The sequence below is a fragment of the Delphinapterus leucas genome, chromosome 10, assembly GCF_059928025.1.
Source record: "Delphinapterus leucas isolate spDelLeu-1000000601 "Yukka" chromosome 10, BTC_Dleu_Yukka2, whole genome shotgun sequence".
Classification (NCBI taxonomy): domain Eukaryota; kingdom Metazoa; phylum Chordata; class Mammalia; order Artiodactyla; family Monodontidae; genus Delphinapterus; species Delphinapterus leucas.
Window position 1 is genome coordinate 67,821,391 of NC_143138.1, and position 27,533 is coordinate 67,848,923.

The 27,533-nt window shown below is 44.2% G+C and overlaps 1 protein-coding gene across 1 annotated transcript in view; it reads left to right on the forward strand.

Annotated features, from left to right (window-relative positions):
* Positions 1–27,533, forward strand: part of DOCK3 (dedicator of cytokinesis 3) — a 416,069-nt gene that overhangs the window by 363,235 nt on the left and 25,301 nt on the right. The window contains exons 30-41 of the mRNA XM_089919399.1: positions 285–360; positions 844–944; positions 1,209–1,267; positions 3,308–3,456; positions 9,910–9,995; positions 12,442–12,468; positions 12,594–12,689; positions 14,371–14,431; positions 15,166–15,259; positions 17,530–17,678; positions 23,988–24,074; positions 25,436–25,540. Of these exons, the coding sequence (XP_089775525.1) occupies positions 285–360; positions 844–944; positions 1,209–1,267; positions 3,308–3,456; positions 9,910–9,995; positions 12,442–12,468; positions 12,594–12,689; positions 14,371–14,431; positions 15,166–15,259; positions 17,530–17,678; positions 23,988–24,074; positions 25,436–25,540 (1,090 nt within the window). The remainder of the gene's footprint in view (positions 1–284; positions 361–843; positions 945–1,208; positions 1,268–3,307; positions 3,457–9,909; positions 9,996–12,441; positions 12,469–12,593; positions 12,690–14,370; positions 14,432–15,165; positions 15,260–17,529; positions 17,679–23,987; positions 24,075–25,435; positions 25,541–27,533) is intronic.

Sequence of the window (27,533 nt, forward strand, 5' to 3'; positions counted from 1 at the left end):
TCACTCCCCTCCTTTTATAGGCAGGGAAACTGGGGCCCAGAGAGAAGTAGTACCAAGGCCAGGTAATGGCAGAGCTAGGTCTAGAACCAACTGGTGGGGCATTTCTCCAAGATGGGTTTTTTGTGGGGTTTGTGCCATCTCTCTCTCTCCTTTAAAGTCACATCTTACACGAGAGCTAGTTGTACTCAAGAAGTTTGCACACGGGCCATAGACCGTTGATGCTAAGCTATAGGATGCCATCGTTAGTCTTTTAACTCTGCCAACACCTTGTTCCCTTACTGCAGTATTATAGTCACTACAGTCCAGTACCTGTCCTCTGCACTGCACAAGAATTTCACAGAGACAGACTTCGACTTTAAGGTAGGAGCTCCTAAAATCCATCACTGTCTTTGTAATAACCCTAGAAAGCCAGAAACCAGGCTCACTGTTTTGTTTTACTTAAAACAACCATTTTATTTTGCTCACAGGTTTGCAGGTCAGGAATTTGAGAAGGATTCAGCTAGGTGTCTGCTAGGTGGCTGGGGGCTTTCTTAATATGTTCATAGTATCATACAGTTTCCAAGCTTGCTAGTAATTAAGAGTATGACCTAGAAGACCCCTGTTGGAGGTGTTGGGAGCCAGACATCCATGAGTTTGTTTTCTAGTCCAGAATCAACACTACTGGTTTCAGGGAAGTCAAGAAAGGGGGGGGGGGGAGTCCTGTTTGCAAAGATTTTTTTTTAAAAATCAAGATCTTAACACTGTAAAATGAATTCTGTGCTACATGCATATATTTAGAATCTCTCCTTGCAAGGTTAAGGACTCAGGCTTTCACATATTTCCTCTTTCTCTCTCTCTCTCTAGGTGTGGAATTCTTATTTTAGCCTGGCAGTTCTGTTCATAAATCAGCCAAGCCTTCAGCTAGAAATCATTACTTCCACCAAGAGGAAGAAGATTCTAGATAAGTAAGCCATATGTCTCTTATTCATCTTCCTACCATGTGCCCAGATGGGGTTATGTTTCCATAAGGGGCTTCGTAAGAAGTCCACATGGTTCTCACTGAGGTAGCCTCCCAAGGAGCCAAGTATAAGAATTCAGTTGAGAGCCAAAAAACTTAGTATTTTGGGAAGCTTTAGAAACAGTGCTGAAGTACTGGCCTCCTGGGGTTTGTAGCCCCATCTTCCTGAACCTTCTCCCACTAATAGCTGGTTCCTGTGTTCTATTCCCAGGTATGGGGACATGCGTGTGATGATGGCTTATGAACTGTTCAGCATGTGGCAGAATTTGGGTAGGTCTTTTCTCCATATTTTTCCCTTACACATATTGCATAGCCAAATAAAAAGTGACAAGACTAATTACTTCCCCCAGGTTTTGTGAATGTTAATTCAGACCCAAGAGATCTTTACATATCTTTAACATAACACCTCAGATGGATGGTATAGTGTAGCACATGTGCACAAAGCCCTTGGCAGGGAGAGTTAAGCTGAGAAATAAGACCCCAGTAATACATATGCACAATCCCTTTTTTGAGAACCAAAGTCAAAAGGAAAAAAAGAAGATGAGGCTATAAGACTATAAGATCCTCTGTGCTCTTCATGTCCCAGTCCAGATGATACAGGCCCACAAGCATAGATCTTGGAGATAGTCAGCACATGAGCAAGGGCAGCTATTCATTTTAATAAAGATTGAAACACTTCTTGGGTCTCTGGTATTCAGGCATCCAGACGAGGTTCCTGCTGCCAATTGCATGTAAGAAAGGAATTGCAGCCTCGGTGAGATTGATCTTCATCTCCTTTCTCTACAGCTTCTCTAATATCCACTGGTTTGGATCTCAGATTGTCAGGTTTTGGTAGAATCCTTGGATTGCCCTGGTGACTAGATGGGCCATCCTCTGATACTGTAGGCTTCTTAGTGGCCTGTCAGGATGATCGAGAAGCTGCTGCTCTTCTTCCTAGTGAAGGCTGCTTTCAACTAAGCTCATGGCTCTGAAGTCTTAGGAATGATGGCCATAAAATCTTATTGTTCTCCATTAACCATCCCAGTCACAGCTCTAGAGGCAGCAGGCAAGGTGCAAGGCATTCCTGCCCACACTAGGGCCTTCCGTCCATGAGTGGGGATGCGTTTCCCCAAACCAGCTTTCTAGCTTCAGTACTCTTACTCCCTGCATCCAGCATGGTCCAGGTATAGATTTTAACCCTGAAGATGACTCTGAAATTCCCAGGAACACATGGGACTAGCAACTGTACCATATACCAAGATTGGAATATGCAGAATCTGCCTCAGAGCTAACAGTTGCTCTTTAAATAGGCTTTTAACATGGAAGAAATCAAAAAACATGTCAAACTTGCCTGATAAAGCCATTCCTGCCTCATTGTTTTGGGTGGAAATGACATTTTCTAGTTTTACTTGACCATAACAGTCACTGCACAGGTCCACAGTTTGTCCCCTTAGTCTCTGAAAGACTGAAAGCAGAGCTCTGGAAGATGGTTCACTCGCTTTACCATTACAAAGAAAAGTTCTCCCACAGTCTTCAAGACTGGCCTTGGCTTCTGGGAGCATGCCCCAAATGACAAGCTAATCACAGGGAGAGTCACACCACACACTTCCCATGGAAAGGCCTCATTGAGAAAACTGAGGGATGAGCCAAGCTGGTCTGAATAAATGTAATGCTACCATCAAAAATGCAGTGTGAAGACAAGGGGTGGGGGTTGGAGGGTGCACAGAGAGTCTCTCAGCCAGTCTGTCAGGGTAGGGCTGTGTAGGAGGCTCCTGGTAACTCAGGAGGGGGCCTCTTGGGCACACTTGAGCACAGGCAGTGAAGAGGCCTATGGATTTCAGATCACTAGTGGCTGGACCTGGGACTGAACATCCTTATCACTTAAATGCCCCTGGGCTAGAGGCAGAAACCCCAGGGATAGTGCATTGTGTTTAAGCAGAAATAGATGAATTTTCCTTGCTAAATAAACACTATGAACAGATTATCTGAAACTATTACAGTGTACTCAGAAATCCTATTCTGTCTAGAGTAGTAAACTCTGTTCCTTGACCTCAGAATGATTTTCAGATAGTTTGTAGAACCTCCCAGTAAATTCTTTGGAAAGAATTTGTGCCTGTTGAAAGTTTGTTTTAACTGTACTGGGCCAGTTTAATCCATGAACTCTAAAAAGCCAAGAGAAGCAGGTATCTCAGAAATCTATAGGGGAGAGCTTGCTATGCTCTCAGATGCTTCCAGTAAAGATCAAATCATGTGTTGTGGCCCCACTTGGGAAGCTTCTATGGAAGGAGCAAAGCAAGCATAAACTAACATCTGTTGGGTTTTGCTGTTCAGGTGAACATAAGATCCACTTTATTCCGGGAATGATTGGTCCTTTTCTGGGTGTGACACTGGTCCCACAGCCAGAAGTGCGGAATATCATGATTCCCATCTTTCATGACATGATGGACTGGGAGCAAAGGAAAAATGGCAACTTCAAACAGGTAAGACAACACCTGGCAGTGTTAAGGGTGCTCTCCCCTAGAATGGACCCCTTTTGCCCAGGCACGTGATCCAGATGCCTGGCTATAGTTCCAGCGGAAGTAGGCTGTAACTTGGCCATCTTGAGTCCTGTTCAAGGGTTTCCTTTACTTACCGGCCAGAATTGATTTGTGGATTTTCTTCATGAAGTTAGAGGCCAGAAAAGAATCAGAGGAAAGGAATTGAACATCATGTGAAAGGAACTTTCTGATCAAGGAGAGAATGACAGACTGTAACCTCCCAGCTTCATTCAGGAGGAGGTCCTGGGAGTGTTGTCTCTTCTCTCTGGAGGTTCCCCAGTGTGTGTGGTCTGGGCATTTCTAAGGCTAGAGCCCAGACCAGATGACTTCTCATAGCCTAGAATTTCACAGACTCCTGCACAGAGGGGTGGGTCCATGAGGTGTAAGACCTTGGCTTCTGACTGACTTCAGGTTGTCCCTCTGTGCAGTTCTTCTGCCACCGCTAAGGTGGAGGAGATGGCCCCTGCCCTTTTATCTAGAGCTCCAGGGAATAGGATTAGGAACAATAGGTAGAAAACAGTGGTAGAAAAGCCAATTTTAGCTAATAAAAGAAATAATTTGCTAGCAACAAGTTATTTGCTGTAAGCTGGCCTGCTTTCAGAGATGGGGAGTTCCTCTTTGCTGGTGGTTCTCAAACAGAAGCTCCCTGTAGGCCTCGAGGAGAAATTTCTACTTTGGCTTGGGGACTATAACCAGTTCCCCACTAAGCTCCCTCCCAACCCTGTGATTCTGGGATGAACCAGCACTCTTAGAGTGAGTGACTGTAACAGTGAGGAACAGACCAGGCAAACAGTAATTTTTAAATTTACAAAGAGTAAAATTCAGTCTTTGGGATTTACAACTCTGTAAATTTTGGTAAACACATAAAGTCATGTAACCACTACCACAGTCAAGATTTTTTTAATTCCTAAAAATTCCATCTTGCTGCCCCTTTGTAGTCAAACCCTTCCCTTCCCTTTAACCATGGCAGGCATTGATCTATTCTCCTTCACTATGTGTGCCTTTTCCAGAATGTCATGTAAAGGGAATCATGTAGACTGTAGCCTTTTGAGACTGACTTCTTTCACTTAACATAATGCCTTTGAGAGATTGATTTATCCATTTTGTTAAATGTATCAGTTTTTCTATTGCTGAGTAGTATGCCATTGCAGTTTATTCATTCACCATTTGAAAGACATTTGGGTTATTTACACTTTTTGGTGATTATGAATAAAGCTTCTGAAAAACTTTTCTTTACAGGTTTTGTATGAATATAGACTTTCATTTTTCTTAGGTAAATACCTAGGAGTAGGATTGTTGGATATTGTGGTAAATGTATATTTAACTTTATAAGCTATCAAACTGTTTTCCAAAGTGACTATACTATTTTGAAATCCCCACAGCAGTGTGTGAAAGTTCCAGTTGATCCATATACTCATCAGAATTTGATATTATCTCTTTATTTATTTTAGCCATCCTAATAGGTGTGTAGTTGTATATCACTGTGGTTTTAATTTTCACTTCCCTAATGACTAATGATGCCGAACGTCTTTTAATGTGCTTATTTGCTATCTTTGTATCTTCTTTGGTGAAATGATTTTATTCAAAACTTGTGTTCATTTTTAATTGGGCTGTTTGTTTTCTTATTGTTGAGTTTTTTGGGTTCTTTATATATTCTGAACATAAGCCCTTTGTTGAATATATGATTTACCAATATTTTCTCTTAGCTTGTCTTTTCATTTGCTAAACAATGTTTTTCACAGAACAAAAGTTTTTAATTTTTATGCAGTCCAATTGATCATTATTTTTCTTGTATGGATCGTGCTTTTAGGATCATATATGAGAACTCTTTGCCTAACCCAGGACCATAGAATTTTTCTCTTTTGTTTCTTCTAGAAGGTTTATAATTTTACATTTAGATCTATGATCTGTTTTGAGGTAATGTTTGTATAGGTGTGAAGTATGGGTCAAGACTTTTTATTTTTCCTTTTTCCATGTGGATGTCCAGCACCTTTTGTTGAAAAGACTATATTCTTTGTTGAAAATCAATTGACCATAGGCATGTGGTTCTCTTCCTGGACTCACTAGTCTTTCCATTGATCTATATGTCTAATCTGTCTCCATACCACGTAGTCTTTATTATGGTAGCTTTATAGTCTTAAAATTAGGTTGTGTGAATCCTCTGACTTTGTTTTTTTTTTCAATATTGTATTAGCTATTCCAATTCCTTTTCTTATAAATCTTAGAATCAGCATGTCAGTATCTATAAAAATTCCTGCTTGGATTTTGATTGGGATTGCATTGTAATCTATAGATCAAATTGGGAAAATTGATATCTTATACTTAATAAATACTTCTAGTCCTTGAAGACAGTATATCTCTCCATTTATTTAGGTGTTCTTTGATTTCTTTCATTAATGTTTTGTAGTTTCAGCATACAGATCTTGCACATGTTGTTAGATTTATATGTAAGTATTTTCTGGGCTTTTTGGTGCTATTATAAATTATTCTGATTTAAAATTTTAAATTTTCAGTTGTTTGTTGCTATTATATAGAAATACAATTGCTTTGTACATTAACATTGTATCCTCCCCCCTTGCTAAACTCACTTATTAGTTCTAGAAGCTTTTTTGTAGATTCCTTGTGATTTTATATTTAGATAATCCTATCACCTGTGAAAAGACACAGTTTTATTCCTTCCTTTCTAATCTGTAAGCCTCTTATTTCTTTTTCTTGCCTCATTGCACTGGCTAGGACCTCTGGTCTGATGTTAAATAAGAGTGATAAAAGTAGACATCCTTGCCTTGTTCTTTTTTTTTTTTTCCTTGCCTTGTTCTTAATCTTAGGGGAGAGCATTCAGTGTTTCACTGAAGTATTATGCTAGTTCTAGGTTTTTCATAGATGCTCTCTATCTTGAGTAAATAGTATTTAAGATAAGAATCCATTTTTAGAGTGTGAAGCTCTATTGCCTTCAGAACTTCAGGAAATAATAACTTCAAACAGAAAAGAACTGTTGCTTTTCTATGTTGCCACAACATGTGCCTTCTAATTGTGCAAAATGCACAACTGCCTGATGAGAGAGAACCTGGTTACCAAGAAGTAGATGACATTGTGGAACTGTACCATGGTCATCTGAGTCTACTAAAAGAAGAGCTGGGCTATACTTAACCATCACTAACACTGAATAAGGAAGGTTAGCTTTGTGAAAGACTAAGTTGGAGCTCATTTGGCTCACACTTCAAGACTCAGCTGATGGGTAGCATTTTTTCCTCCAATAAGACTGTCATGAATAACTGATATCCAGCAAGCCATGTAAACCTCGTTGTCCCTTGTTAAAAAAATCTTGCTGCTGCTTCCCTTTGCCATTACATATTTTAAAAGAGTAGTCTACTCTTTTCATCCCCACATTTCCACTTCCCACCCTCCTATCAGTTCAGTCTAATGTATATTGTGCACCCACTTTTGTTGACATTGCTCTCTCGAATAAGTTTTTAATCATTAAAGTCCAATTGACTTTTTGGTCTTGGTTCTAGTTGTGCTTTCCACAGCTTTGGCTCTATTAACTCCTCCCCTACTTCTTACCACCTACTATAAATACTTCTTCTAATTATAAAAACAATACTTATTTAATATAGAAAAATTAAAATGCAAATAAGCTATAGTGAAAAGATTTAACTCATAATTGTACTGTTAGTAACTTGTGGGGGAGAGGGGCTAGGCACGTCTTTTTTTCCCAATGCATAGAGTTTTTTAAGTTAAAAAATGGAATCATTGTGTACATTGGTTTTTTTGGAACCATTGTGTATATTGGTTTTTAATCTCCCTTTTTTAGTAGCACCTTGTCATCACTATCCGTCATGTCAGTTAATGCTTCTCTGCACCACACTTTCAGTTTAGAGGCTACGTGGTATTCCACTGCATAGCTTGGACCACAGTGTATTTAATCAGACTCCTAGGTTTTGTGGGGCTTTTGGTGTTTTTGTTTGTTTGTTTTTTGGCTGTGCCCTGTAGCTTGAGGGATCTTAGTTCCCCAGCCAGGGATCGAACTGGGGCCCATGGCAGTGAAAGCACCAAGTCTGCCAACTCCTAACCACTGGACCACCAGGGAATTCCCAGTCTCGTAGTTTTAGGAACTTAGGTTCATTCCAAATTTTTGCTGTTAACATTACAAAAAACATATCCATTTTAAGTTACTTTCTTAGGTAAATCTCTCACCTGTAATTGTTGTATCAAAGAGTAAAACATTTCTTAAGTTTTTACAGCACTATGTCTCTCTAACAACCTCTGTTGTCTGTAGACTACTCAGACCCCAGGCCACTTTCTGTGTGTGCCCCATCTAAGCACTGCCCATGCTGAGCTGTGTTAGCTGTTATCCCTGCCTCCTCTACCAGATGATGAGTTATTGGGGCCAGGACCATTTCTTGTGCTTTTATTTCTTAGAACCCATGCCTGAGACATGGTGGGTTCATGAAGATGAAAATCAAAACTAACATTCATTGAGCACTTCCCAAGAGCTAGGGCACAGTGACGCTGAAGAGGAATGTTAACCACCATTACCATTTCATAAATGCAGAAATTTAGGCATAGATAAATATTTTGTACAGAAGTAGGCAGCTGGTTATGTCACAGGACAAATGTTTGTTGAATGAATAACAAGATGTCACTTCAGGAATATTGGTTTTATAAAATAAAAGTAACTCCGCAGACCTGAAATCGTCAGTATTACCAATTACGACATGATATATCTGAAGAACTTAGCATTTGTTTAACTTAGAGACGTTGATTTTGCATACATTGATCTTCAGTGTCCCATTTTGGATTTCTCAATTTTTCTTAGTAACTTCTTCCTTTATCAGCACTGCAGGGAGTGAGGAAGTAATGTCCCTGAATCCTTCCATCACCAGCTCCTTTGCCTAATACAGAAGTTCTAACACTTGAATAGGCATCAGAAAAACCCGGAGGGCTTATTAAAACACAGACTGCTGCCCCCCAACCCCTGAGTTTTTAATCCAGTGGAGCCTGAGAATTTGTATTTCTAACAAGATTTCTGGTGACTTGATGCTTTTGGCCCAGGGACCCATTTTGAGAACTCCAGGGAACTGCTGCACCCACATTTGCGCTGTTGTACTCTCTGCTGCGCCAGGTCCCTTCCCCAACTTTGCCCTGTTCTGGAAAGCACAACCTGTACCTGCGTGTGTGATGAGAAATCCCAACCTGACTTTACATGACCCCAGCAGGCAAGTCCCTGCTGGTGCCTTTTCTCCACACGGAGAAAGGCAGATGGCCTCGATCCCTAAGGACCTCTGATCTCAGACTTTGTATTTCCTCTGGAAAGTATATTCAAGCAGCTGACTGATTAGGCCAAACATAAATGTACAGCAGTCTCCACCTGGCCATACCAGACCACTATATAAGGGCCATATTTATTCATCCATTCTCATTTTCTGCTGATAGGGTTTCAGAAACCGTAACTGCCTTTGATGAATTTCCTAATTCAATTATTAATTTAATATTTCACCGTCTTAGGACTCTGGCCCTATGTGGAGTGAGAAAATGCTTTTGTTATAGCTCATTATTAAATGCAACCATGCCACTTTTTGTTTATATAAAAATCTATATAAATAATTAAACAATACCACATTTTAAAGGCTAATGAACAGTTTAAAAGATTTTTATCTCACATCACTTACAACTAATTTCTCCCCTCAGAGTATATGCATTGAGGCCTGTTAGAGAAGTGGCTTAGCACTGTTGAATGCCTTGCAGGTTAGTGAGGTAGGAATGAATGCAGTATTGCTCCTTATGGTTTAAGAATCCAATAACAAGTGCAGGGGGCCCCAGTGACGAGGCAGCGGCAGGGGCGGCAGCTCCAAGGGCTTTAGGTCCTGTGAGGACAAAGAATAGAGCCTTTTATCCTGAAGGGGACTCTGAAGGAAACACATCTCCCTCAGCCCAGACTAATGCCAGCCATTAAAGTGAGGACCAGCCTCCCAAAGCAAGCTTTCTTTGTGGCTGGCTGATAGAGGGTAAAGTTCTAACCAAATGTATTTTATACATACCAATTCCTTTGAATGAACATTTTTTAAGAAAGAAAAACACTTGACAAAGGCCTCTTTTGGATTCGAAATACTTCTCTCACCAGAGAGTCCTTGCCTTTTGCCCCTAGGGAAAAGAGTATCTGAGACGTATGTGTAAGTTCCAACTCATTTAAACCACTAGAGTGGGAGCCCTTCCTGATTGGGGAGGCAGGGTGGTTTCTCAGTGCTGTAGATGAGATCCTGCCTTCTCTAGGATTTATTTGGTGCAAGGAAAAAATCGGGAAGCAGTTCCCCACCATCCTCACCTATCACAGGGGCTGGATTTCCCATCCTTCCTCTGAGGTCACTTCGGGTTTACAAAATCTCTGCTTCCCTCTAGGTGGAGGCCGAGCTGATTGACAAGCTGGACAGCATGGTGTCAGAAGGGAAAGGCGATGAGAGCTACAGGGAGCTCTTCGGCCTGCTGTAAGCTGCTTCAGCCCCAAGTACCTCACGTTGGGGGAGGGGGTGAGGTGGGCTAATGAAGGGTAGCGGTGCAACCTGCACTGGGCAGGCTTCAGAGTGTGGGTATCAGGAGAGACCAGGGTTGTTCCTGGTGGTAGCAGTGCTCACCTTCTGTCAACAAGAAAGTGACATCATGACAGCCAGCTCTCTCAGGGATTGCCATAGTTGACTAAAGATGTAGGGACAGGTGGTAACTCTGAGCTCCTGGATTTGCTGATAGCAAAAGGATCATCGTATATCTTCATACCATGTACTGTATCTAGTTGGGCAAACAGTTCATGGGGACTCAATGAGGGCTCAAGGCTGACATTTCGGGGTGGGGGGAGGGAGGGAATTAAATCTCTGCTTTGTAAGATTGTACAATCAGCTTGAAAAACACTGCCATGAATTTTGTGACTTGAACAAATTATACCCCCTTCCAAACCAGTTTCCATTTGTGAAACAGGGTGGTTGTACTGACTGACGTCAAGGGTCCCAGGTCCACCAGTTGTGGCTTCTGTCTTGAGTTGATGGAGGCCAAGAGACCTTACAGGACTAGCCACAGGGCTAAGCCCAAAGGAAGGACTCAGGAGAGCCGTGGTCCTCCCAGAGAGATAGTAAAGTTGGGTATTTTATCTTCCTAAAAAACAAAATTTTAAGACATTTACAGCTCTAGAGCCCTCTCCTATCTCACTCATTATCTCTAGCTTTGAGATTTTCTTTATTTTAGTGACATTTTAAAGATAAGCCTGTAATATATTTTCTAATGATAATACTGTACATTTGCTTAGAACTTTACAGTGTACAAAATTTCTTGACATATCTGATTTAATCCTCACAACACACCTGTGAGGTGGGCAAGGCAGATATTATCCTGGGGAGTAGGGGTGATGACACTGAGCTCAGAGAAGTGGTAGCATGGCCTCAGTTGCATGGCCAGTAAGAAGCAGCTCTGGGGGTACAGCCCAGATATTCCAGTTTCAAGAGGGGGAAATCTTCCTGCTACACCCTGCCTACTTTGTTCCTTGATGAGTCATGCAATAAAATGTGAATTCATTTGAAATTTAAGTAATTTTAATTTGTGAAAATGAATCCATCCTTTAGTACTTCTCTTTTAGCTGAAGATGTTTCTAATTATGGAAATAAGGAAGAGAAATCTCTTCCTAAGCCACTAACTGATGATTTTACTATGAAGGAAAAAGCACAAAAATAACTTGCTATTAATAATTACCTGACCAAATAGTGTTACATAAACACTGTTCACGTCTGAGAACTGAAAGCCACTGACAACCAAGGAGCAGCATTTCCCAGTTTGTGTTTGGGGAAGATGTTTGTAGGTATGCTGGGGGGAGGTGGGAGTGGATCATGGGCTAATCAGTTAAGACTCAGTTAAATAAAATTGAACAGGCCTCTGTATTATAGGACTTCTCAAAGCCTTTAATATTTAGAAAGATGTGAAAACTCTCTCAAAGGAAGGTGTGGTGATCAGCATCTTCCATGCTTTTTTGCTCACAGAACACCTCTCTCTGTCCTCCAGGACAGCAGAGCTCTGTAGAACAGAGTTTGGGAAATGTGAACACAGTGGCTTTTTCCACGCAGCTCAGAGGTGAAAGACAATGGTCCTACCTTCTCGCTCTAGTAAATGGGTCACATGGAAACGCTCACTTTCCCAGAAGCCTCGGCTCAAGTTAGATGCTGTGTGCAAGGAAGACAGTTGTCATCATTGCAGTGTTAATGGCAGTCAGGCTGTGGGTGTGAGTTCCCAGTGCTGGGTCCCTGGCTGAGGCTTCCACTCTAGGTGACTTTCATGACCTTAGGGAGCTAGGGACAGTGTACAAAAGGATCAGGAGTGAGACCTTGACCTGAGATAATCACTAGAACAAACAGAAAGAGTCCATCCAGGTCATCATCCCCTAGGAGACAACTGTGAAAAGGCAGAGGATCTCAGAAGCCAGGCTCTTTGGAGAAGTCAGAGGCTACCTGGAGGTGACAGGAGCATGGGCTGGCAAGTGAGAAAAGCACCTGAGCATTTAGCTCTTGGCTCTGGCACATTTTACATGGGAGTATCCCATGACAGTGAAGATGAGAGTGTAACTCCTGGACTCACTGTCCTTCACGCTGGGCCCTCAAGACTGTTTGGAATCTTTCCCTTGGTTTACATGAAAACGTTGGTTAGTATGTTTGCTGAGGATGGTTCTAAGCAGTGATAGAGGCAGCCAGCCAATTGGCAAAGCCAGGTCTATGCCTCAGTGGACTCTTACTCCGCTGCTTCTTCAGAACAGATCTCACAGTGTGTACACCTAAAGGGGCTGGGGCTTTGAAACCGCTCCCTCAGTTCGGAACTTGCACAGGAGAATGGAAGACGTGTTCATTGGTTGCTGGCCAGTTCAGTAATTGCTTTGTCTTTGCTTTCTGCTGCATGGAGTAGAACCCAGCTGTTTGGGCCCTACCCCAGGTAAGACTGCAGTGTGGTAAGTCTGCCGTCTCCAGATCCATCACAGGCCCCACGGGCTCTGGGACCTTACTCTGGTGCCCAAGGAAGGCTCATGCATTGTGCATTGTGTTTGCTTCCACCAATAGCCTGCTGGAGAAAGTTGAACAGGAAACATGGCGCGAGACCGGCATTTCCTTTGTAACCTCGGTCACCCGCCTCATGGAACGCCTTCTTGACTACAGGTATCTTCTCAGGAACCTACCTGACCCCTTCTCTGGTCAGATGCTCTCCCCAGCAGGAGGATCCCCTGACCTTAAAATTGAGACCTCGTGGCCATGAGAGGTAGGACTGTTCTGGTGTTGTGTGCCATCACCAGTCATTAGGAATCTCCTGATGGCCAAGGAGAAAGAGGAAGAAAGCCTTCTCCCAGGGTAGGCCAGGGCTTCCTGGGCTTACCCCCGATACGTGGGCACGTGTATCCAGGAGGTATCCCAGGGACATGTAGCCTTCTGGCTTTTCATCCAGAAAAGTCAAGGCTCAGAGGAATGGGCACAGCAGAGAGGAAGAGAAAGGCTGTCTCCAGAGCAAGTTAGGTCCTTAGCACAGACCTTCCTCAGAGCCATGTGGCAGATGGGCAGGAAAATATTACCTGGTACAGAAGTGTGACCCAGGAGGACTTTCATTTGGTTTTTCCAGGGAAGGGGGACCCAACTTTTCCATACCTCCATTCTTTGTGTAAAATCTGTTTATTTCTGTCCCTTGATCCTGGCCATGAGCAGATTAGAGGAGACAGCCTGTGAGCTCAGAGATCTTTATGATACATTCAGTCTGGGAGTTCATGTGAAATTCATTTTTTCGTGAAAGCCTGCCTTCTTAGTCATATCATGGCTTTTGACTTAGCCTAAAAGTAACAATAATGCTACCATTGCAGCCTTAGTTATTCTGTCAGTAGAGTTCAGGTGATAGCTAAGAGTACCTTTTGGGAACCTAGAGGAAGGTGATAAGGAATGAGGAGGAATGATAGAGGAAACCCAGACCCAAGCAATAGTTGTCTTCTCTGTGCTACATGTCATGCAGATGCCAAGGGAGAGCATCTGGGACTCCAGCTAGCTGCGTGTACAGGAAGCTTCTTGCTGGATTCACCAGTCTGGTTCTCATTCTCTTTCATCCCCTTGTGCTAGGCCTTTCTCCTCCCCAGAGGAGCTTGGCTTTGACCAGTCCCTGCCCTCCCTTGGCAAGGATTCATTCTCAGTGTTCCTGCTGTTCTGTGTCTGGAAGGCCAGCCATGACCCCTCCTAAACCCAGCCCTACTCAGCATGAATGCAGCTCAGCCCTGGCCGAAGTTACCCCTAAATCAGAAAAAAAGCTCCAAACCAACTGCTCCTAGTTAGAGGGGATTCCAAAGACTAGTGCACAGGAAGGACACTATAGGGAGAAAAGCGAATGAGATTATGTACATGGCAGCCATGCCGTGGTTGCTGTGGCCACAGGGTCCTGAAGGTAGGTCCCTAGAGTAGAGTGTCTTGGCTTCTATGAAACACTATCCTACAAGATGAAAACTGCCCTTTAAGGAAAGCTCTGTGCCTCCCCTTTTGGAAACTTGAGGACTTAACCTTCTACTTTACTGACATACTCTTTTGTGCTGAAGGCATTGGTAGGTGTTACTTAATGCCCTGATATAGCATCTGGGCTCTACACTCTGCCACCAGAGCAAGGGGTCCAGTTGAACAGAGATCTTTGAACCCTAGGAGTGGGTCCAAAGCTTAGAGGGAGCTCACAGTACAATCTCATCTGTGGAAGAAGTTTCTGTTGGAGAGCATCCTCATCTGGGGTTTGGACATACTAATGCCTCAGTGACACTGCAGGTCTCTGTGTTGTCCCAGAGGCACCACTTTGTGCATTCATCTGTGCTCTCCCTTCCAGGGATTGCATGAAAGGAGAGGAGACAGAGAATAAGAAGATCGGCTGCACTGTTAACCTGATGGTGAGAGAATATGGGCTCTTCCTCCTCTCTGCCTCGTAGTGTGGCTTCTGTCCTGCCCTGTGATTGGCCTGTCCTTTCTACAATACATGGCTATAAGCCTAAGGGGCTTTTTTGGTTTTTTGTTTTTTATTTGGTTGCTCTGGGTCTTAGGTGTGGCAGGCGGGCTCCTTAGTTGCAGCAGGCAGGCTCTTTAGTTGCGGCATGTGAACTCTTAGTTGCAGCATGCATGTAGGATCTAGTTCCCTGACAAGGGATCAAACCCGGGTCCCCTGCATTGGGAGCACGGAGTCTTAACCACTGTGCCACCAGGGAAGTTCCAAGCCTAAGGGTTTGAGTCAGGACATCAGCTCCGTTACTGGTATCTTGGAAACTTGCACCTCATCACTCACATTCCTACTTGGGAAAGGAATGAAATGAGCTTCTTTGGACAGAGCTCTAGCCTGGCCTCTTGGCAAGGTCCCGCCAACCCTGACATACTCTAATTTCCAGTCTTCCCTGGTATTCTTCCTCTGTCTCATCACTCAGGGCTCCTGCAGATCTGCCAGAGGTTTCACCCCCAGCAGGTGTACCTTCTGGCTGGTCCCTTCTCTTCCTGGTGCTGGCTACCTCCATGGCCTGTCTTCTCCCTCCTGTCCAGCACACCCAGGGTTTTGGCCAGCTGCCTGGAGTTCAGAGATGGCCTCCACAGGCAGCAGCCTCTCCCATCTTCATTTATATTTCCTTCTCTCTTACAGAACTTTTACAAATCTGAGATTAACAAAGAAGAGATGTATATCCGCTATATCCATAAGCTTTGTGACATGCATTTGCAGGCCGAAAACTACACAGGTAAGTGGGAAGGGGAAGCTACGCCTCCCCATGAGGACAGACTGGACATACATGCACAGCTGGCAGAGAAAGGCTCTGAGCTGGTGCCTCCCAGATTTTAGCAGAGTGTCAGGGCCCATGATGCCCATCACCTCACTCCTTTCCCTCAACTCCTTTGTAACGTGGTGGAGAAAAAGCAGGTGGAACTTCCACTTGTGCCTTGCTGCCCAAAGCTCTTCCACTCTCCTTGCCTCCTATTCACCCGCTCTGAGGCCTCAAGGGTGACCTCCAAATTCTGGTGTGCCAGGTTCAGAGCATCCTGAGCTCACTGTCCCTCTTCATGAGCAGAACTTCTCTGAGGACCTTCACAGCTGGAACTAAGTGAGGCCATAACACAGGAACATCAGCCTAACCCTGGAACTTCCAGAACTTGCTGGCAGACCTGCCTTGCAGTCTGGGCTCCTCCCCTGCAAGTACACAACAGCCCCACATGGAGCTCCCAGTGGAGAGTATGGAGAATGTTCACCTTACTTTCTGACAGACCAGACAGGGACCCTTTCATTGTATCTACAATTTAATCCATTACTACGGCCTTTTCTAAAAGAACAAATTTAAAAGCATTTCAACATACCTGTCACACTCTGTTTACTGAGCGCCACTTTGAGTCAGGAAGATATGTGTACCCATGTGTGTCCTGCCTGATTACCTTGTATCATAGTTCCCCCAAAATAGCCACTTCTTCACTGTGGTGACCAGCCATCACATCTTAGCCCTTGAGCCATAGGACTTGAATTTGTATCATAGACGAGGAAATTCAAGCTATTCTTGTCCACAGCATTACGAGAATTAGATGAATTTGTAGAAACACAGAATCCTCCTTCCTTATTTTATGTTAGATGTTAAAGAGTGTTTTGCATAGATTCCACCTTTCCTGACACAGCTTGGCAAGAATTAAATCTGAAATGACTGGGATGAACCTGCCATTCTCTGCGTCCACTTCCACCCATGATCCCAGCAGCCCTTTGAGAGGGCAGTGAAGTGATAGACTGAAAAGTTCCATGTATCAATAGAGGCATTTACTAAACTCCTGGAGGACTGGGCCATCACTGAAAGGCTATGTCAGGAATTTAGACAGAGAGAGGGTGCTGAGCCTTGCCTCTGGTGGCCTCAGGAGTAACATCTGAAAAGAACATTGGCAGGGAAGAAAAGGATTTCACATGGTTCTGAGTTCTAGAGGGAGGCCTTGAGGGCCTCATGGGCTTGTTCCCAGTGAGAAGGGGCTTCACAGCTCCAGCGAGGAGGCACGTATATCCCTGGGCAGGAGGGTCCAGCAGCCAGAGCATAGGCAGAGCGCAAACGTGAGCAGGAGCCTGGAAAGTGGCTGCAGGCAACATACCTGGCTAAAACTGGAAGTGGGTCAATAGATAATTTGAAAAGAGATTCTTCATAGTCATGGGGAGCAGATTTGAATAGGGCCTTGAAGGCCAGGCAGAAGCTAGAACTAATTAACTTGCTAGTAGGAGATGCCCACTAAAACTGAGCAAATAGAACAGGAAAGAGCAGACTGTGTCATGGGACCATGAGCCGCTGCTGTAACTCAGTCTGACTGACTCTTTGGGATTTAGGAAGCTACAGCATTTAGCTGCGGTTGTTTTGTAAACCCTCTCCAACTGTTCCACATGTATGGGAGGTGTCACAGGGCCCCGCCCTGGGCCCAGCATCCACTTTAGCTTCCTCCAGGAATGGAGCCCATCACACAGTTATCACCGTACACACTCCTTCTCTCTGGTCCTTTTAGAAACGGTCAAGATAAGGAGAAAGGGTCATTCCCAGGGCCACGCTGAGCTCAGAAAATGGAGCTGGAGGCATTGAGGCTGGCTTCGGGAGGGCTGAGAAAAGCCTTAGTCAGTGCTTACCCCTCAGAGCCAGTTCTGAAAAGGTTGGAAAAGAAGCTCTAGTCAGTTGAGCAAAAAGGAACCCAAGAACTCTCTCTGACATGTCAGTGTGTCCCAGAGCAAAGCAACCTGTACACAGACCCCTAGGTACCTGAGCCATACTTTATCTAGCACCCAGAGCAGGTGACCAGGCTAAGGGAGGAAGGTGTCTACTAGGATCTTTGGTTCCTTCATGCTGTGTTCACGGGCTATTCACTGGCTGGACAGCCCCTCTATCTCAGCTTTGGTATCCAGCATCCCTGATCTGGGCTGCACATGCCTTGCGCTGGCATGCTGCTTAGCCTGGTCCCTTGGCACCTGGCTGCCCCTGGACCTCCATAGCCCCTGTCCCCACAGAAGCTGCGTTCACTCTGCTCCTCTACTGTGAGCTGCTACAGTGGGAGGAAAGGCCACTGCGGGAATTCCTCCATTACCCATCCCAGACAGAGTGGCAGCGGAAAGAGGGACTGTGCCGCAAGATCATCCACTACTTCAACAAAGGCAAGGTGGGTGTTATTAGGCAAGGCTTTGAGCGTCTCAGCTTCTACTGTACTACATGGCATCTTAACGCTACAGGGATGGCAGCAGCTGTAGAGGGTACTGTGTGGGGTGGTGAGGGGGTGGAGGCCCATATGTGTGCGTTAGATTTGGAGGCAGCATGACTTTCTCTGGGGAAAAAAAAATAACAGCTTAATTCTGTGGCTTGGAAGCCAATTCCAGATTGGGGATGTAAGAGACAACCCCACATACCAGCTTTGCACATCTGTAAATACTAATGCTCCAACAGCAGGGGCTTTGGGCCCCCTGCTTATATATATTAGATTTACTTAAATTATTGTAGCTTTCTGCTCTGCTATAGAAAATGTGAGCTGTAAAAATTAATGGATTCTAACCACAGCCAACGGAGGCCTGTACTGCCTCTTATGGGTACGTGTTCTTGTCTTGGATTTCCCTTCCTTACAGCATAGTCTGGGCTCCTCTCATTGGGGTTATTCTCTATTAAACTTGATTCTGTGGAATTAGCAGGCATTGTCAGCATTGGTTCAGACTTCCTTGGGACTTCCCAGCCATTCTGCTCCAATCTCTGGGAGAGGTCCTTGTGGGGCCCTCTGACGCACCTATGGCCCATACACTGGAAAGGCTGGGCTTGTGTAACTTGTTGAAGCTGTTCTCTCATTACTCAGCTTTGAGCATGTTAAAAAGCTGAAACAGGATTGTTCAGGGAACTATAGTGGCTGAACTCCAGACTTGAATGGAAATTGGTTTTTTAAAATAAGCTTTTTTATCATAAAAAAAGAAAGATTTAAACATTAATAACTTCTGCCCATAAATCAGAAAACATTCATCAGTTTTACACAACATGAGAGACTTTTGTTTGTCAAAAACATTCACCCATGTAGGGAACACACTGGTAAGCAGGAACCTTTCCAAAACCTCGGGAGCTCTCATTTCACCTGGCCCAGAAAGGAGACCCATGCTTAGCTGTCAGCCAGCCACACATGACTGAGCCACAGTGCCAGCCCAAAGCCTCCTCTCCTTGCTGGTCCAGAGATGGACGGAGGGCCCCATGCCAGTACACTTTTAGGTCTGTCTTCCTGGCACCCAGCCCATCTGGAGCTGCCACCTACCCATATGCCCAGCGAGCCCTCCCAGCTCTGAGGGAACGGCATAAGCATGGTGTGAGTGTGCATGAGTGTTGTTAGTATATTAGCTTATTTTTCTTTCCATGGGCATAGAGTACAGAGTAGAGTTATGCTTATCTGATTGAGCCCAGCAGTGGGACACGTGAGCATTAATGGTCCCGTTTTCACCCCACACTACAGTAGTGTTAAGAAAGCAGGTTTAAAGGTTAGTATGAACAAGGGAAGGTAATGCAAAACCTGCCTGAGTATTGTGGATAAGCAGGAAGGGGAGAAGGACTGGGAGGCTCCGTAGGCTACCTTGTCAGGGATCTCCCCCTCCTTCTAACAGCCCTGACTTTGGTGTGAATTGCTGGGGGAGCAGCTTCTGTGCTGAGAACAGACCACTCAGTGAGCCCTTTCATGAGCTCATCCTCAAAGGGGTATTTATCACAACCATTCTCTTGGGCTCATACAGAAGGTCCAACTTTTCTGTTTCTGTAACTTCATACCTGACAGAACCAGTAGATAGGGCTAACCAGTTCTCTTAAAAGCATTCAGGGTTTTTTTGCTAATGGCTCCAGAAAAGCAAAACCTGTCTGATGCAAGAAAAGTGCTCCTGGGCTTCCCTGGTAGCGCAGTGGTTAAGAATCTGCCTGCCAATGCAGGAGACACGGGTTCGAGCCCTGGTCCGGGTAGATCCCACATGCCACGGAGCAACTAAGCCCATGCACCACAACTACTGAAGCCCACGTGCCCTAGAGCCCATGCTCTGCAACAAGAGAAGCCACTGCTATGAGAAGCCCGCGCACCACAACGAAGAGTAGCCCCCGCTCTCCACAACTAGAGAAAAGCTGGTGCGCAACAATGAAGACCCAGCGCAGCCAAAAATAAAATAAATTTAAAAAAAAAGAAGGAAGGGGAGGCATGAAGATGGGAGCTGGTCCTTCATTTCAGGGAAGAGGGAGCAGACAGTAAGGGAAGCTGGGAGGAGGCCTCTGACCCCTAAAGCATACAGACCATCAGGACCGAACCAACCCTCCATGTGGGGGTGGGCTTGGGCTCTACTGCTGAGGGCTGCTATTGTTCACACTCCTTTGAAGGAATGAGTCTGTTGCTTCTAAAATGTTGTGTGTAGACCGAAGTACAAAGACTGACAGTCTGGAGTCCCAGGCTTTTGCCTTCCTTTCCAGTTTGAGTAGAGTGAGCCAAGTCAGTGCAACTTTTGTGCCATCCCTGTCAGTGGGGGCAACAAGGATGTATAAACACACATCTGCCCACGCTGGTAGAAGTGATTGGATTTCAGACACTGGTTAGTAGTTGTGTAGTTGGCTTTGCCTCCTGCCAGAAGGAAGGAAACCAAGAGAGAAGATGTAGATGGGATGCATTGTATCTGCAGGGCATTCCCTCCCTGTGTTCCGAGGTAGCTCTCAAAACCCCCAGCATTCCAGCACAACCCTCAAGGCTGACAGAGTGTCCTGGCTCACCCTTAGGGGTTGGGGGGGCAGGCTTGGAGCAGCAGGGCTACAAATTAGGGCAGAGATGCCAGCGAGGCAGATAAGCATTGATCCTAATAGAGTAGAACTGCTTTACTGGGAGCTACCGTCAGCAGACAAAGTGCCTTTAGCCTCACATGGGTTCCTCATCACCTAAATGAGCAGTTCCCCATGGGGCGCTCCTTACAGGCTGGCTAGCAGTCTGCACACAGCTCAGCTGCTTCGCCAGCCCCCTTGGACCTTCCTGCCAGGCAGACCCTCCTGTGGGCCCTTCACTGAAACCTGCCCAAGCAGCACTTGGAGCCAGAGAGAGGACAGACATGTGCCCCCTTAAAAGCTGTGATGTGGGGGTACAAGAGGCTTTCTAGCTCACTGAGGCAAAGGCATTGTATCGGAGCAGGGAGTCAGGGTCTATTTAAAATTCTCTTTGGTTTGTTTCAACATTTTTAATTGGTCCTGCAGTTCAATCCATATGGCGTTAATTTCTTCAAAGGATAAGAAACACAGTCCTGGGCTTCCCTGGTGGTGCAGTGGCTGAGAACCTGCCTGCCAATGCAGAGGACACGGGTTCGAGCCCTGGTCCAGGAAGATCCCACGTGGCGCAGAGCAGCTAAGCCCGTGTGTCACAACTGCTGAGCCTGCGCTCTGCAGCCTGCGAGTCACAACTGCTGAGGCCCACGCGCCTAGAGCCCGTGCTCCGCAACAAGAGAAGCCACTGCAATGAGAAGCCTGCGTACCACAGCGAATAGTAGCCCCCGCTCACAGCAACTAGAGAAAAAGCCCGTGCACAGCAACGAAGACGCAACGCAGCCAAAAATAAATTAATTAATTAATTTTTTAAAAAAAAGAAACACAGTCATGAATAAAACATGGAGAGTATTGTCCTTCTCCCTGATGCTATTTCAAATCTATTTTTTAATATAGTCCTTATTAAACATTCATACTGAAATATTGATGGGTGAAATTATAGTATGATATCTGATATTTGCTTCCAAAACTATGGGGAGGAGTAAGTGGATGAGATATTTAATGATACAAGACTGGCCATGAGTTGGTCATTGTTGAGGTTGGGTGATGAGTACCTAGGGGTTCATACTTCCGTGTTTCTATATGTTTAAAATTTTCCTATAATAAAAATTTTAATTAGTACTTAGAAGTTGGGGAGAAGAGCCTGGCTAAAATGTCAAGTAAACCTTTGATTTCCAATCTCGCCAAGAGAGAAAGCACTGTATTAAAAAGAGGAGGAAATGGACAATATTGCCCCTTAGTGAAGGCCACCGTTAGATGAGCCGGTCACCATAATAGGAGCCACACCACGGAAACAGCCCGAGACGTGATTAGGCAAGGATTATCTGAAGCCTGCTCTAAGATTTGAACAGTTCTGTAAAGGAAATTATCAGACCTACTACCAAGCCCTTGGGTAGCTACTTCCTACTTAGCTTCCAGACTTGTTTCTAAGCTTAAATGATCTTAATTTAAAAGTCATTGTTTCCTTCATTAACTCATTAAATAAATCTTTATTGAGTACCTGCTCATGGCTGGCACTGTTCTAGGCTCTGAGGATAAAGGATATAAACAGGATCCCTGCCCTCATGCAGCTTATCATCTAATTGAGACTAATACAACATAAAAGTAAATACTTTTTAGCCCAGAAATAAACCCACACACCTATGGTCAATTAATCTTCAGGCAAGAATATACAGTGGAGAAAAGACAGTCTCTTTAGCAATTGGTGCTGGGAAAGCTCGACGGCCGCATGTAAATCAGTGAAGTTAGAAAACTCCCTCACACCATACACAAAAGTAAACTCAAAATGGCTTAAAGGTTTAAATTTAAGACATGACAACTTAAAGCTCCTAGAAGAGAATATAGGCAAAACAATCTCTGACATAAATTGCAGCAATATTTTCTTAGATCAGTCTCCCAAGGCAAAAGAAATAAAAGCAAAAATAAACGGGACCTAATCGAACATACAAGCTTTTGCACAACAAAGGAAACCATAAACAAAATGAAAAGACAGCCTACGGACTGGGAGAAAGTATTTCAAATGATGCAACCGACAAGGGCTTAATTTCCAAAATATACAAACAGCTCATATAGCTCAATATCAGAAACAAACAAACAACCCAATCAAAAAGTGGGCAGAGGGACTTCCCTGATGGTCCAGTGGGTAAGACTCCGTGCTCCTAATGCAGGGGGCCCGGGTTCGAACCTGGTCGGGGAAATAGATCCCGCATGCATGCCGCAACTAAAGATCCCATGTGCTGCCAATAAGACCTGGCACAGCCAAAATTAATTAATTAATTGTTAAAGAAAAGAAAAAACATTAAAACAAAACAAAACAAAAAACATGGTTGCACCATTTAAAAAAAAAAGGGCGGAAAACCAAAGTAGACATTTCTCCAAAAGAGACATAAAGATGGCCAAAAGGCACATGAAAAGATGCTCAGCATCACTAATTACTAAAGAAATGCAAATCAAAACTACAGTGAGACATCACCTCAAACTAGTCAGAATGGCCAGCATCAAAAAGTCTGCAAATAATAAATGCTGGACAGGGTGTGGAGAAAGGGAACCTCCTACACTGTTGGGGGCAATGTAAATTGGTGCAGCCACTATGGAGAGCAGTATGGAGGTTCCTTAAAAAACTAAAAATAGAGTTAGTTTTAGTTACATGATTCAGCAATCCCACTCCTGGGCATATATCCAGAAAAGACAAAAACTCTAATTCAAAAAGATACATGCACCTAATAATGTTCATGCCAGCACTATTTACAACAGCCAAGGCATGGAAGCAACCTGTGTTCGTCAACATATGAATGGATAAAGAAGATGGCAAAGGGTGTATGTGTGTGTATGTATATATATTATATATATAATGTAATATTAGTCATTAAAAAGAATGAAATACTGCCATTTGCAGCAACATGGATGGACCTAGAGATTATCATACTAAGTGAAGTAAGTCAGACAGAGAAGACAAATATTATATATCCATGTGGAATCTAAAAAAATTATACAAATGAACTTATTTACCAAACAGAAACAGACTCACAGACATAGAAAACAAACTTATTGCTACCAAAGGGGAAAGGGTGGAGGAGGGATAAAGTAGGAGTTTGGGATTAACAGATACACACTACTATATATAAAATAGATAAACAACAAGGATGTACTGTATAGCACAGGGAACTACATTCAATATCTTGTAATAACTACATTCAATATCTAGTAATATTGGAATCTGAAAAGAATAAATGTATGCGTGTGTGTGTGTGTGTGTGTATATATATATATATATATATATATATATATATATAACTGGATCACTTTTGTGTACCTGAAACTAACACAATATTGTAATTCAACCGCGCTTCAATTTGAAAAAGTAAATACTTTTTTTATACAAGATAACTTCAGAGTAATGAAAGAGAATGGTTGGGGTAGTGCCTGTCCTTGACAAGGTAGTTAGGGAAAGGCCTCTTGGAAGTGGAAACATTTGAGTAGAAACCTGAAAACTATGCCTCAAGCCAGAAAACCAGTGCTATGTGTTCTCCACAAATTGGTTTTGAGCATATGTTCTTTGTGACATACGATTTGCAGGAGGCCTTTGGTTGTGCCCTCTGATATGTTTGATGTGGGCTTGGGCCATTCCAAGGCTGCCTGAGGTGCTGAAGCCTTTTTCCTATTTCTGATGCAGAGTTGGGAGTTTGGGATCCCACTGTGCAGGGAGCTGGCGTGTCAGTATGAGAGCCTCTACGATTATCAGAGCCTCAGCTGGATTCGGGTGAGCTTTGCCCTTCCCCCACCCCAACCCTGAGTGGAGGTGCTAGCACTTTTCTGGCATCAACTTCTAAGGGAGCGTTTACTGTGGACCCAGCCCTTGGTTTAGTGCTGTGGACAGTACAGGAGAAGCAAAAGCCAAGGTTCCTGCTCTCAAGATGTTTGCATTATGGCTGGGGAACCAAAACAAACACATGACAAATGATTGTATGATCCAGACCCCAAGGGCCACTGGTGCTCAAGGAAGGGAGAAGCAGCATACACAGGATAGGATGGGGGTTTCAAGGAGGAGGTGGCAGCTCGACTTCATGAAGAAGCTTTTCCTGAAATGATTTTGTTCAGGTATGCTTCATCTGAAAACATTATAAGATCTTTCACTGCCTTGGTTTATGGTCAATACTGAGCACCCAAGTAAAGGAAGTTCTTCTTCCCTTCTTTGATGAAAAATATTCAAAATTAAGTGAAATGGACTTTGAAGGTCTCCCAAATTTTTCCTAGTTGCTGGTGCTGGGTTTAATTAAATTGTAACAGGTTATTGGCAAAGAGAAGTCAGGAATCTCAGTTCATCCTCCTCCTGCACCCTTTTCAGCATGGCTAGCTCTTCTGTGTTCCCTGATCCTGATCAGGATTTGGGCCTATATAATAGATGTGGTTCTCTAGCAGTAGCTTTTTGACTGGTCCTTGAAGGCCGCTGCCCCCTGGCAGGCTGGCTTGATTGAGTGCATTAGGGCTGTCTTCCCAGTCAGATTTCAGTGAGTTTTTCTGAACCTGAAGCCAGGCCATCCAAGACTAAAAAACTTATCGACCTTGGTAATACCAGACCTCATGGATATTAGTTCAACTTTTAAAGTTTAAAATCTCCTAAATTGGGACCAGTACGAGTGATGCTGGTAACTAAGCCTTCCTCATTCTGTTAGCATCGAGTCAGATGATAAATGAACAAGAGCAATGCAGATGGACTGATGGAAAATGGTGCCACCTATAAGCAACACTAGCTTATACTCAATTGGTGTAGTGAGTATCAGTCAAAACCAGGAATTCCTGAGCAAAAAAAGGAAGTCCATGTTAAATGTGTATCCCTGAAAGTACAGGAAGCCTGAGCCTCTGTGGGGCTGAGTCCACTCATTGGGAAGGATACTCCAAGCAGCCTCTCAGGGCTGCTTCACGGTCAGGTGACAATGGAGAGCGAAGACTTCCTCTCCATCAGGCAGTTCCCCAGGGAGAGGTTGATCAGGGCTAGGGGCTCACTTTTTATCTAGACTGAGTCACCATGTTCTCTTTCCAAAAGACAGTGTCTACTTAGGCCTGGGAGAACTTGCTTTGGACACCACTAGCAGTCAAGCCAACTGCCTTTCTCGTTCACAGAAAATGGAGGCCAGCTACTATGACAACATCACGGAGCAGCAACGCCTGGAGCCTGAGTTCTTTCGGGTCGGCTTCTATGGCAGGAAGTTTCCTTTTTTCCTTCGGGTGAGTCCATTCAGGTAGTCACAAGAACTTCTATCATATTTTACACGTAAGTTATTTATAACCTGTTTTTTTTAAACCTTTTTCCTATTCTATTGAATACTTCTTTTTGAAGGAATGACCAGCCAACAAAAAGCATTTGGCTTAATTTGACTGGACTGGCTACCAACTTTAGACTCTGTTTCTCTCTGCAGTACTGTTTTGTAGCTACCTGGAATGTATGAGGGTGGTTTTCTTACCAAATCAACCAAGTTCCTGCAGGAAATGACCAGGGTGTGAGAATGTCCCATGGGTATGTTTAGAAACCTTCCAACTTCTGTTTCCAGTGCCTGGAATTCTCCAGTGTGACTGTTCGCAGCCAGACAGGACCTCAGTACAGCCCTGACCTCAACAGTTGGCAGTACACCAGGGTGGAGAATTATTGATTTGAGAGATTTCAGAGGATAGTCCCCTTGCCCCTGGGGTTTGTGGGAGCTGCCAAACATTGGATTTGGCTGTGGAAAGCCTTTCCTAGGCAGCCAGTTCTCTGGCCCATGATGATTACAGCCATTTTCCTCCACCATTGCTGGAAAGGCTGAGCTGGTATATAAACAGAGTGGAAGGAATGACTGAGCACAGACATACTGACACCAGTTAAACAGTTGTGATTTTTTTTCTCTTTAATCAGCACAACCCAGAGGCTCCAGGAGAAGTCAGCCTGGGCTTGTAGGCTGTAGCCCACACGGATTTGCTGTTCCCAAATGACCTAAACGAAGCTGTGCTGATGAAAGAGCCCTAGGGCTGCAGTTGAGACCTAAGAGTAGCTCCGATTGTCCCCAGTTCCAGTATCATACTAAGGTTCAGTGTCCAGGAAGCAGCTGGGAAAATTCATAGGATTCCCTTGATGTGTTTGGGATCCTATCTTACTGGAGAAATTGCTTTAGCCAGTGAGCAATAAGCTTGGTATCTCATCAAAGGTCAACTGAGCTTAATGGCTCCTTACAAAAAGCCAGTCTGCTAAGCAACAAAGTCCAGGCTGACTACATTTCAGATGTAAGGCAGGTCAACATGCACATTTCTTGGGCAGTAATCATTATAGGCTAAAATGAAAGTGATTTCTGCAGGAACTAGCAATAGTGATAGGGACAGCAAGCACACTCTGCCTGATCATGATCCCCAGAAGGCTCTAAGTCTATTGCACAGGAGTGTTTATAGTAGCAGAATGTGAATAAGTAGAGGATCTCCTCAGGAGACTGGACCTCCTTCATTCTCTAGGGACCATCCAGTCCAGGCATATCAGAAGTGGCATGTTTGTTGCCCCCATCAGCATAGATCATACAACAGCAATGGGGGTAAAGGTCAACAGAAGAGAAAGAAGGAATAGTACAAGAATTAGAAACCAAAAGCATCTCTAGAAAGCCCTTTGATAAGCTAACGATTATAGCCCTGTAAGTTATTTCTTTCGCATTTTATCTTTGCAAATTATGCTTGTCATTTTATTCTCCTTGTTTAGTCCCACAATTTGTATGTCATCAACCAGATTTTACTCCAAAACATCATTATTTTGAGTATTACAAAATCAGGCCCTGATGTTCCCCATTTCTGTCTTTTTCAAGCAGGAGGTCTCCATCACGGTTCCACCTGGCTCCCACCCCTCATGCTCATGTCACAGGGAACATCAGTATCTCAGGGCTCTCAGAGCTTTCTGACAAGTAGGACCTGGCATAGTACCTGCATCTGAGCCACTCATACAGTGTTCTCAAGTGACAGTCCAAATGTTCAAATATGGTTTCAAGGGTGCCAGTAATGGAGGAAAAATAACAAGAGGTGTTAGGAAATATCATCCATCAGTCCATCCTCATTTCCACACTAGGGGCTATGTTTCATGCATACAAATCTGCCTGGCCTGGCTACATGCTGCCTTCCCTTCCCTCAGCTGCTCAGTTCATCTGTGGCAAATGGAATAAGTCCAGTGGAGGTAGCCGTTTGCCTTGTAAATGGCAAGGGCAAAATGGAA